The sequence below is a fragment of the Tenrec ecaudatus genome, chromosome 4 (assembly GCF_050624435.1).
Source record: "Tenrec ecaudatus isolate mTenEca1 chromosome 4, mTenEca1.hap1, whole genome shotgun sequence".
Lineage (NCBI taxonomy): Eukaryota > Metazoa > Chordata > Mammalia > Afrosoricida > Tenrecidae > Tenrec > Tenrec ecaudatus.
Window position 1 is genome coordinate 64,245,488 of NC_134533.1, and position 12,442 is coordinate 64,257,929.

General features: G+C 42.0%; 1 protein-coding gene across 2 annotated transcripts; it reads right to left on the bottom strand.

Moving 5' to 3' along the window:
• Positions 1-2,951: 2,951 nt before the first annotated feature.
• Positions 2,952-12,236, bottom strand: LOC142446732 (olfactory receptor 2AG2-like). 2 transcript variants are annotated; one of them, XM_075548478.1, is made up of 2 exons: positions 11,643-12,236; positions 2,952-3,293 (listed from the first exon to the last, which is right to left on the bottom strand). In XM_075548478.1, the coding sequence occupies exons 1-2, from the start codon at positions 12,234-12,236 to the stop codon at positions 2,952-2,954; spliced, it is 936 nt and encodes a 311-aa protein (XP_075404593.1). The 2 variants fall into 2 exon arrangements, with proteins under 2 accessions (XP_075404593.1, XP_075404592.1); XM_075548477.1 differs by lacking the exon at positions 2,952-3,293 and having other exon boundaries at positions 11,286-12,236.
• Between the last annotated feature and the right edge of the window lie 206 nt (positions 12,237-12,442).

Genomic DNA, 12,442 nt, shown 5'->3' on the forward strand with positions numbered 1-12,442 from the left:
GATGGGCTCACAGCTGTCTTCCGCATAGCACTATACCGCCCTCTTTCGGCCGCTTTTAGTGCATCATGCCGACTTTCCTCATAGCGAGCAGCTATCTCCTCTAACTGCTCCTCCTCCTCCTCTGATATTTCCAAGAGTTCTAGTTCTCGCCACGGATTTAAAGACTCCGAATGGCGGGCACGGTCTAGTTCTTGCCACGGATATAAAGGCTCCGAATGGCGGGTACGGTTCTTCTTCTGTTGATCAACTTCCTCCCCTAATTTTACCTGCGCAGTTTCTTCTGTTTGGGCATGCCTTTCCCGAGTCTCCTTGGACTCGCCCGAGCCTCTTTGGACTCGCCCCGAGCCTCTTTGGACTCGTCCCGTTCTGTTTCTGACATGCTTTCCTGAACGTCCTCCAAAGCCTGCTGTAATGACTGTCTACACTCTTTATCCTCAATACATGCTTTTATTAACTTCCAGATGGGTCTAGTTCCCGGTTTCAATTTCCCTTCTTTTGCAGCTCGGTCTACATCCCAGCCCAGTTTGTTCCAACTCGCCAAAGTTAGAGAACCTGTAGATAAAAACCACGGTGCTATCTCATCCACATTTGTTACAAACTTACGCAGCGTCGGCTCTGAAATTTTTAATCCTCTCTTCCTTAATAAAGCATCAAGCGCTGTAACCATGGTGTTTATTGCTACATTCCCCATATTCCCTACTTATGTAGACAAGAATTTAACACACAGGTTCACACGGTTTATGTGCAAGATAAGAAGCAGCAGGCTGTCCGCCGTTGAAACCGAAAGTGAAAGTATTAGAATGCATACAACAGTTTGCAGCTCTAGCAATCGTTCAGGCTCATGTCTCTCAGAACTTATCTCTATAATTCCGTGTGGTTCTGAATCCTCCCTGGTGGGGGTCTCCGCTCGTGCCTTAGATGATCGTAAATTCCCGGGTTCTCGGCACCATTTGTCGCGCGCCAGGTCTCGCCAGCAAGAAAAGACGCGCCACAACAGGATTCTTCCACAGGTGTTTTATTTTTCATTATGCGGTAAAAGACCTTGAAACCCCAGACTACTGCTGCTTATATTTGCTCTATGGGGACGTGCTGTGCCTTGATTGGTGCATTTGCCATTGGTGCATTTGCCAAAACCTCTTGCATAGATTGGTGAGTTCGCCAGAACCTTCGTTTGCATACTCCAGGGTGGAGTTATGACTACGTCATCTCAGCATTGCGCATGCGCTAAGTGGTTGTTACCACTTAGTTGGACCACCACCCTGAGCCCGGCGCCATCTAGTAATGGCAGCGAGAGTTGCGGCTACCCACATCACGAGAGCTGTGGCTTCCCACATCTCGCGAGAGCTACGGCTTCCCACAGACTATCAATTCAGGTAATAGTTATGAAATAATTATTAAACCCCAAGCACTGCTATACATGCTCTATATTTATATTTCCTAATTTATTTAATCTGCACAACTATGAAGTAGGTCTTACTATTGAAGTCAGTTTACAATACATAGTACACAGAGGAGCAATCTTCAGAAAAGAGCTGTTAAATTACAGGATCAAATGTATACATATGGGAATAGAGGGAATTTGAACATTGGCATTCTAACTGACCCAGAAACTTCACTAGTCTTCTATATTGCAACCACATATTATTGGACAAAAATTATTCTATATTAATTAATAAGTGAAAAAATATTTCACATGACATACCAGCTCAGAAAATGTATTCCTGCACTAAAACTAGAAGGAAGCTTATCTAAATATTTATAGACATTATCATTCCATATAAAATGTTAGATTCTATTTGACTATGTGTAGCATCTGGAGTTTCTTTTTTGTTAAAGAATTCCTTTTAGTGTCATCTAGTTATTATGTTTAATTTTAAAATACAGAGTGAGAGAGAAAGAAAAGAAAGTGTTAGCCAGTTTCACAAATAATATCCTCCTAATAGTGTGATCAGATTAACCATGTTCTTTTAAAAGAAATTCAACTACACTCCCAGTTTTTGTTTAAGTATTCTCAGACTTACAAGCAAACTAATAGTCAAGTTATTTATGCTGTATGCGGACTCATACATCCACACACACCAAGCATATGAATATTTTGCAACTGTTGTTATGTTTCAAGGCAACCTAAAATAAAGAAAAACATTTTGTTGGTGGTGCATTTCAAAAGTTTTATTAACAAGAGATCATTCTAATGGTCTGTCGTGTACCTTGTTTATTGGACAGCTGCAAATACTATTCATTTTAGTAAGACTTGAAATTTAAGCAGTATAAAAATATCCCCATGTCAAAAACAAACAAACAAGCATGAATGTCAACAACAAAAAGAGACTTAAAATAAAATTAATAATCAAGCAAAGGCAAGTGTTGAGTGTTTGTGTTGTACTTGCTACATGCTCCTGAGAGAAAGATAGTTCTGGAATCGCAGCTGTTTGAAAGCAGGGGGGGAATTTGAACATTTAACAAATATACGAGAGCTACTAGTAGTTGAAGCATGAAACCAGATTATCTATGATTTTTAAAAAGGTGCGTTGAACGAAAATTTGTGAAAATCACAAGAACCATCTTAAAATTTGGGCCTTCCTTCAGCCACCCACTTGAGCCTTTCTTTTCTCTGGCTCTTATGCTCGTCCACGATGGCCTCGCACAGTCAGGACTCAAAGACCAAGCAGGGGATAGGTCCTAACTGTGCTTAACTAAGTGTCTACCTAGGATAAAAGAAAGAAAAGTTTAACTAGAGTATTAATCATGATTTATAGATTATTTCATGAAGGGAAGAATGAAAAGACAATTCACCAGGTGCAATTACATTTATAATTTCTTCACTCTTCTACAAAATGTACACTCTGCACTGTTATCAAGAATGCACTATTCACAGAAGAAATACTCTAGTCTTAGGGAAGGAGAGGTAAGATATGAGCCAGGAGTCCTCTCTAGAGAGTGGAATGTGTCACCTACATGGATTTTCCTATAACCTTCCTCAGGGCCCCCATGACTTCCTTATTCCTCAGACTGTAGATGAGGGGGCTTAAGACTGGGGTGACTATCGTGTAGAAAACAGAGATGATGTTGTCTTGTTTGGGGTTGTGGAAGGAACTGGGCAAGTTGTACATGAAGGTAGCAGCACCATAGAACATGCCAACTACAGTAAGGTGGGAAGAGCACGTGAGCAGGGCTTTCTTCCTTCCCTCATTGGATGACATGTGGAGCACGGTAAATAAAATTAGTGAGTAGGAGGCAAGGATAGCAGCAAGCGGTGGCATCAGGAAGGTCACACCCATCACATACACCATGAGCTCATATTTGGAAGTATAAGCACAGGCCAACTTCAGCAGAGGTGGGATCTCACAGAGAAGGTGCTTGATCTACAGAGTTTGAACCTGCTAGCCCCTACAATTAGGAGCCCTGGTAGTACTTTGCTTATGCTTTGAACTGTGATCTGCATGGTTGGCAGTTCAAAACCCCAGTAGATTCTTGGGAGAAAGATTGAACTTTCCACTCCCATAAAGTTACAGTCTCAGAAACACACATGTGGTCTCTATGAGTCAACATTGACTCAGTGGCAGAGAGCCCCTACAATTACATTAACCATGATTTAGAAATACATCTTTTTTAGTTTTCTTTATAGGTTTCATGTATTTATTTATTTATGTTTCTCTGAAGATCCTTGGCTAAGAGAAAAATGAGTGAAAAGTACATCTTTGTTTATTAGCAAGTTATGACTTATTGCCCAGGAAGATCAGGGTGTTTGAGTTCGAGAGAAATAGTGAAAGGTGTGAACAACTAAAGAGCATGCGTTGTAATCAGGCTCAGTGATCCTACCTGCACTCTCCTGCCTCAGGGCCAGATCGACCTTCTCCCGTCTGCAGAGCCAGAGCCTTCACACTGGTTTGAAGAGATACAGAGACAGTAAAAAGCACCCTGGGGTGCGATGCTTTCTGGATGTGGGGTCCCATTCCCTGCCAGCAGCGACAGGGGCTTCAAAAGGACAAAAGTCACTCATAGATAAAGCCAACACTGAACACGTGCTTAAATATATTGGAAGTGAAGCATCGTTCTGGAAAACATTTCCTCATAGCATGGATTACATACTTTGTTGTTAGGGGGCCCTTTGGGGGTAAAAATTCATCAGATAGGTGCCAAAACAACTGGCCTCCTATTAGGGAACAAAGATGGTATGTGGAACCAGAAGCATAGATATCTGGAGGACAGGGAACTGTCATTTTGGGGATGTTATTTAGAATACTTTTTAAAATCAATTCAACACTCTTAGACACTTCCTTTTTGCCTACAAGGCAGAAAACATCCTACCTTAGGTGATACGAAGCCCAGATGCCAGACCACCAAGGCTGTCCTGTGAGTTGTTTGGGGACAAGAATATCCCACAAGAACTGGGAGAGGAAGACGAGGCTGTTTCAGGGATATCCAATAGGTTCAAGGGTTTATGTGTTTCAGCTGAGCTTAGGTGACGGGATCTCTTCTACTCCTTTATTCTGCAAGTCTTCTTTACTGAAGGCAGTGGTGCCAGACAGGCAGCTAATGGAGTTCTTGGGTAGTTTCCTATATTGCAAGATGATGACTTTCTTGTGCTTACACCTGTGAGGAATTGGGAGAGACTGCGTCTGACACAATCTCCCGGAAACGTGGCCCCTACTTCTGGATCAGATATCAGGTTGAGCCACTGAGTCCATGTGCACAAACTGCCATTTACTCTGCTGTGTCTGAAAGTGAAGGTAAAAAACGGAAAAGTAGATATTTGAAGAACTGACTCAAGAAGACTGAGAAATAGCTAACCTCTCTGTCCCTGAAGCCAACAATAGTCAAGGCGTATCTTGGAGTTTATTGTACAGTGTTCTTGTCCTATGAGCGCCTCCTGCTGTTTTCTCTTATATTCAGAGGGACTGGTCCTCTTAGCTGAAAAGGTCTCCCCTGGAAATGCTGGCCCAGGAAACAGGATGTTAGTGAATCCTCTTGGGCATATTTCTTGACCTGCAATCCCTGTACTATTCTCTCACTAAATGAGCTCTGAAACCCTGGGCTTTGATTCCACCCTCAGGGAAACTTGGGCAGCCTAATTCTACATTGCTAACTGAACACACAGTATCAAGTCCAAAAGCCAGGGTCCCTTGTGCGACTGCTCCTCTGCCCCGTATCTTAAGGAGTGTTCCATAGCATCTGTGGAATACTGACACCTGCTTTCCCTGAGCCTCTTGAGTCTCAGTATGACTCATTCAGTACAGTCATAACCACCAAACCATTCCTCTCTTGAACGTTCACAGCAAAGGAGGCTTGGTAAGCCTACGTGTGTCTTGGTTACTATACTCAGCCCCTCATGACTTCAATGATGTGCGAAGGGAGTCAACAACATTTCAAGTATTGAGCAATAACATAAAAAGAATTCTGCATGCTTCTAAAACTAGAATACCAATGATTTTTTAAGTGTCTTAAATGATTCCAGAGATAAAAGACAATTTACTAAATAAAGACAATTAGAGGGAGTGAAACTTTTAACAACATCAAAAGAAGGAGGAAATACAACTGCACACCTATGCACATTTAAGGCATCATTCAAGAGTTAGGATAAATTAAAAATAAAAACTAAAAGCATATTAGTTTTAGATTCACCCAGGCTCTTAAGTATACTGTAGGTCAATGAATTACCAAGTAATATATATTTGGATAGATACATCATTGTTTTCTCATCTATTTCCTGATGGAAGTGCATTGGTTGTTCTGATTCACACAGCACTCTTTTTCATCTATGTTCTATGGTGCGACCACCCTTGTTGGTCTAGATTGTTAGCAATAGTGGGATCGACCACCACAGCTCAGATTGCAAGAGTCTCTTATTAGCTGGCCAGTGACTGCCTCACCTCGATGCAGGAACGTAAGCCAGCGGCCCTTAGCACAGATAGGGCTGGGTTTTTATACTCTAGACAAAACCGGCCAGTGGAGCATTTTTAGCACAGTTGCTGCTCTACCAGGTTGGGGGATTTCCTCCCCTTGCCGGCCTCACTAATCTCTTCCTGGAGTGGCGGTCTTATCTCAGGATGTCTTATGTCCTGCTGTGGCCTCTGGTGTTCTGTTGAGACATCTGCTTGTTAGGAATTTTCCAGCAAGACTGGCCTGTTATATGGCAACCTACGGACAATATTTACAGAAGCAAAATGGCGTTAGTTAGGCAAGAGTTGGACTCTTACTATGTCTCCTGGCAACAGTCACACAGAATTCACAAATAATACCATCAGTATCTTCCTCTGCCGCCTTCGTACCCAGACCCATCAGAGCAAAGTTATTTGGTGGGAGTTTCAGAAACTCAGGCAATAAAAGCTGCAGTCACACTATCTGGCAGGTATTTTCTTTCTGGTTCTTGCCGATTTTGGAAAAGCCAATATAGTACATTAATGTCCAGGCTTTTGAGGGAAAGGCACACCAATGGTGCCTCCAGATAAGCACTGGGCTGTAAACTACAAGGTCGGTGATTCGTACCCGCTACTGACTCTGTGGGAGAAAGTTAAGGCCAGCTACTCCCTTAAGGATTTACTTTCTCAGGAGATGGTGCTGACCAACCCAGGGACAAGGGAGCAACAAGTGATCCAAAATTAGTGGCAAGGAGGGTGTCAGAGGCCTGGTAAGGATTCAGCAAGGGCAATGTAACCAAGAGAAATTCCTGAAACCCAAATGAAGGCTGAGCAGGGCAGTGTGACAAGAGGGAAATAAAAAGAAACAGAGGAAAGAACTAGGAGGCAAAGGGCATTTATAGAGGTCTAAATAAAAGCATGCACACATGTAAGTATATTTATATACGATGGTGGGAAAATAGATCTACGTGGATATACACACACACATTTAGTATTAAGGCAGCAAATGAACTTTGGACCTCCACTCAAGTACCTACTCAATGCAAGAACACTTTGTTCTATTAAATTCGCATTTCATGATGCATACCTTCCCTACACGATTGCTGAAAACAAATGTGTTCACAAGCAAATGTGGTGAAGAAAGCTGATGGTGCCTAGCTACCAAAAGATAGTGTCTGGGGTCTTCAAGGCTTGCGGGTAAACAAGCAGCCATCTAGCTCAGAAACAATAAAGGCCACATGGAAAAGCACACCAGCCTGTGTGACCACGAGGTGTAGAAGAGACTGGGTATCAGGCATCAAAGAACAAAAAATCATATCAGTGTGTGCCCACTTTCCCGATATGATCACTGTAGAGAAATGTGTCCACAAGCAAATAAGGTGAAGAAAGCTGATAGTGCCCAGCTATCAAAAGATATAGCATGTAGGGTCTTAAATGCTTGCAAGTAAACAAGCAGGCATCTAGCTCAGAAGCAACAAAGCCCACATGGATGAAGCACACCAGTCTGTGATCATGAAGTGCCGAAGTGATCAGGTAGCAGGCTTCAAGGAACAAAAAAAAATCATATGATTGTAAATAAGGGGTAGTTCAGAGTGGACCCAAAGCACATTGTATATAAGGGGTACACCCAAAGCGCATGTCTAGGCAACTAGACACCCCCTTACAGAAGGGTTACGGGGAGGAGACGAGCCAGTCTGGTTGCAGGGTGACAACGATGGAACATGCAGCTTTCCTCTAAATCATGATCCCAATTCTACCTTTACAAAGCTGGCTAGACCAGAGGATGTACACTGGTACAGATAGGAACTGGAAACACAGGGAATCCAGGGCGGATGATCCCTTCAGGACCAGGGGTGAGAGTGATTATACCGGGAGGGTGGAGAGAAGGTGGTGTAGAAAGCGGGAACCAATTACAAGGATCTACATATAGACTCCTCCCTGGGGAATGGACAACAGAAAAAGGGGTGAATGGAGACATCAGACACTGTAAGATATGACAAAATAATTTATAAATTATCAAGGGTTCATGAGGGAGTGGGAACTTGGGAGGGTGGGGGATATGAGGCACTGATGCCTTGGGCTTAAGTGGAGACCAAATGTTTTGAGACTGATGATTGCAACAAATGTACAAATGTACACAGTGGATGTATGTATGGATCGTGATAAGAGTTGTGAGAGCCCCCAATAAATGATTTCCAAAAACAAGATTTACCTTCTCTATTCCCAAATTTTTAGGAAGTGCCATATGACTATTCACAGTGGTTGTCTCATTTGACAATCCCATCAAGTGTCTGAGGAGTCCAGTATCTCAGCACCTTTTCTAGCCTTTGTTGTTTTCTGTTATTTGTGTTTGTTTGCTTTTAAATCTTGATATCAATGCCAGGGAAAGGTAGTGCCTCGTTGTTTTGATTTGCATGTTGTGAATTGCTAATAATTGATGATATTTCTTCACATGTTTGTGTCTTCTTAGATGAATATCTGCTTATATTCTCTACCCATTTTAATTGGATTATTCATCTATTTTATCGATGAGATGTTGAAATTTTCTATTGATTTTAGAGACTACTTCCTTGTCTGCTATGTCCTTGCTAAAAAAAGTTCTGTCTGTGTTTTCTCTCTCTCTCTCTGTTTTTTTTTTTTTTGCTGAGATATTCATAGAGTTTTTATTTATCATGTTAAGTTAATAATTAATATTTAGCTGTGGAATAGAGCCAGGGATAAATATGCAGGCAGGGTATTATATAGATGGGTTTGAAGATAGGGTTCAAGACTACTTCTCAACGGCCAGCTTTGGGGCAGGAGATACCAAATGCTGCCATTGTACGCAGATACCTGAGCTCTGGGCTGTCATTACACATGCTTGTCTATCAAGGATCTCATACCACTATCTTTAGATGGCTGCGCTGTGATCACAAATGTCAGGGAAGTAGGGGCTCAATTTCCCACCCCCCATGAGAGAAGTTCCTAAGGGTGGAGCAATTCCAGTATGAAATTTGGGGTTGGATATAGGCAGGAGCGGGAGACACTGTAGCCAGCACATCTAGAAATAATACTCTCCATTAATGTTGCTCCTGGCATCATGCACATCCTCTCCACTGCCCTCTTCATTAAGCTCATTAGTATGCAGGATCCTTATTTGGTTCACAATGGTGTTTTCACCAGATTCTCTAGCATCCCAAGGCACAATGGCTAAGCCATCTTTCCCTTTTAAATCTTTGGGTACAATTCTTTTGATGAACACCACTTTTGAGATGAGCAAATTGAAGTGCAAAAAGTTTAATTTGTGTACAAAGTCACATAGAAGGTAAAGAAGAGAAGAGCATTTAAACTCGTGCTCTGACCTCTTTGCTACCAACCACTTAATCCTGAACTCTATTCTATAGAGTTCCCCCATCACCATAAAGAAGGTTCACCAATTTTTAAAAATCATTTTATTGGGGCCTCATACAACTCTTATCACAATCCACACCTATATCCATTTGTGTCAAGCACATTTGTTGCCATCATCATTTTCAAAACATTTTCTTTCTACTTGAGTCCTTGGTATCAGCTCCTATTATTACCCTCCCTCCCCCACCCTTCTCCCCCCACCAACTCTTGATCATTTATAAATTATCAATTTTTTAATGTCTTTCCCTGATCGATGTCTCCTCTCACCCATTTTCCGTGGTCCGTCCCCCTGGGAAGGGGTTATAGTATATCATTGTGATTGGTTCTCCCTTTTGCCCTCTACCTTCCCCTTCCCCTCCTGAATCCACCAATTGTAAAATGGTAAAAACCCACAGAACTTTAATCAGCAAGCACACAGCAAGTTATTTAAATGCACACATATATACTCAAGTATAAGCCAACCCAAATATCAGCCGAGGAACCTAATTTTACCACACAAACTGCATTAAAAATGTGCTGAAAAGCTCAGCTTCGACTCAAGTCTATAGGGTAGCTCATTATAACAATGTCTACAACAAAGAACTCTGGTGGCGCATAAAGCACTCGGCTTCGAAGCAGAGTTTGGTGGTTGGAGCCCACTAGCTGCTCCATGGGAGAAAGATGTGCGGTGTGCTTTCATAGAGATTACAGTCCTGGAAGCGCTGTGGCTGCACCAAATGGAAACATCACCTTATCCATCACAGCCACTGTTACTCTCACCTGGCACCGTGGTGCTCTTTCCTGCCAGAGATAGCTTTGTTAATGTGCAAAGTGGTCAATTCATAGATATTTCACTATTGTTATAAATATGAATTGTTGGAAAATGGGTCTGTCGATAAGTGAGGAATACTGAGTATATATTCACTTCAACAATATTAAATCATTTCAATTAATGTTACAAAACACATATGTATATAGATGTAAGGTTATTGTCTTTATTTTATTTTTACACAAACAACATGTACAACAATTTTTCCTCATTCTTATTATATCTCAAATTCCCACTTGAAATCTGGATATTTACATTCTATTTTAATAATTTCTATTTTCTTAAAACTGTTCAAATTGTAAATGACTGTCAAAGTTTACAAATCAAGATGTCAAGTTCCACTTCTTTAGCCTCTTCCACTATTTCAATGTTTTACATTAGTCTTAAGTCTTGTGAATGATTCCTGAGATCTTGAGTTTCAAAACCAAGAAAAGCAAGCTCACTGTCAATGAGTCAATGCTGATTCACAGTGACCCTGTGAGTTTCTTGGACCCTTAACTCTTTACAGGCATAGACGCCCTGTCTTTTTCCCTCAAAATGGCTGTTGGTTTCAAACTGCTGACCTTTCAGTTAGCAGCCCAACTTAAAACATTGATGCCATTAGAGCTTATAGCTACAATTCTTCCCACTAATTGCTAAAGTACCCACATATATAATAAGGAGAAAGTTGAATCAATCTTTGAAGCTTCTGGACGATATTAATTCTTTAAGAGCTAATCTTCCTCCTATTTGAATCATCTACATAAGGTTGGTTAATCCAAAACAACTATTGTGTCTCATGGTATATTTCATTGAATTTTAAGCTTAATCCTTAATCATTTCTACTTAGCAATTGTGTCAGGATGATTCCCCAAACAGACTGATTGTATGACACCACTCAATGGTTAGTTTATTATATTAGATATTTGGTGAAGTTATTACATTTATAATTCTTTCACTCCATGGTGATCTCGTCACTGGGTGACTCAATATGTTAGGTGCTTGACTAATAATGGAAATTTGATGGTTCAAACCCAATCAGAGGAAATTCAGAACAAACGTCTAATCATCTGCTTCCAAAAGTTTATAGTCTTGAAAATTCTATGGAGGCCATTTCAATTTTGCACATGGGGGTTACCACAAGTTAGAATTAACTTGAGACCAGCCATTAATGGTGGTCTTATGTCAGCACATGATTCATGGAAGATATCCTCCTATTTAGAGAAGGGATAGAGAAAGACAACTTTGTACTAGAGTGTGGAGGGTGTCAGCAAATTGTATTTTCGCAGGACCCTCCTCAGGGCCCCCATGACCTCCTTATTCCTCAAGCTGTAGATGAGAGGATTCAAAGCTGGGGTGATGATTGTGTAGAAAACGGAGATGATGTTGTCCTGCTCAGGGCTGTGGAAGGAACTGGGCAGCACATACATGGATGCAGCAGCTCCATAAAACAGCCCAACCACAGCCAGGTGGGACGAGCATGTGACGAGGGCTTTCTGCCTCCCTTCGTTTGAGGACGTGTGGAGCACAGTAAAAAGGATTAATGTGTAAGAAGCAACAATAATAGAGAGGGGAAGCAAAAGGAAGGTGACACCCGTCACATACACCATGAGCTCATATTTGGAAGTATCAGCACAGGCCAACTTCAGCAGAGGTGGGATCTCACAGAGCAGGTGCCTGATTTCCCGAGACAGGCAGAAAGGGAAGTGCAAGGTATACACAGTGTGTCCTAAAGCACTCAAGGATGCCAAGATCCAGGAAGTGGCCACCATGAGCCAGCATACCCTGGGCCTCATGAGAACCATGTAGTTCAGAGGATGGCAAATGGCCACATACCTGTCATAGGCCATGAAGGCCAGCAGGAGGTCCTCCGCACCACCCAGTGTCAGGGCCAGGAACATCTGAAGGGCACAGCCTCCAAACGAGATGGTGTTTTCCAGGCGAAGAAAATCCACCAGGGCCTTGGGGGAGACGACAGTTGTGAAGAGGAGATCCATGAGGGAGAGCTGCCCAAGCAGCAGGTACATGGGCACATGGAGTCGGGCATCCACTGTGATCACCAGGAGCAACAGGCCGTTGCTGGTCAGTGCCACAATGTACAGGGCTGTGACCGTGGCACAGAGCAGTTCAGGAGAGGCACTGTCTTTCAGGATGCCCATCAAGATGAAGCCACTTCCCAGGGTGGAGTTCCAGAGCTCCATTCTGGGTGTTTTTGCATTCATGTAGATGTAATGTGTTTTAATGAAATTCTTGGTATAGTGTGCACTCTAGTTTTGTATTGTTCCTACTTACTGAGTTGGAGCCAATAAGAGCCCATTGGATATTGGATATCTATTTTTTTTTTCAGCTAAGTTTCCTGTTCATTTTTATGATTTTTCAACTATAAAAAACACCATATAAATGTATA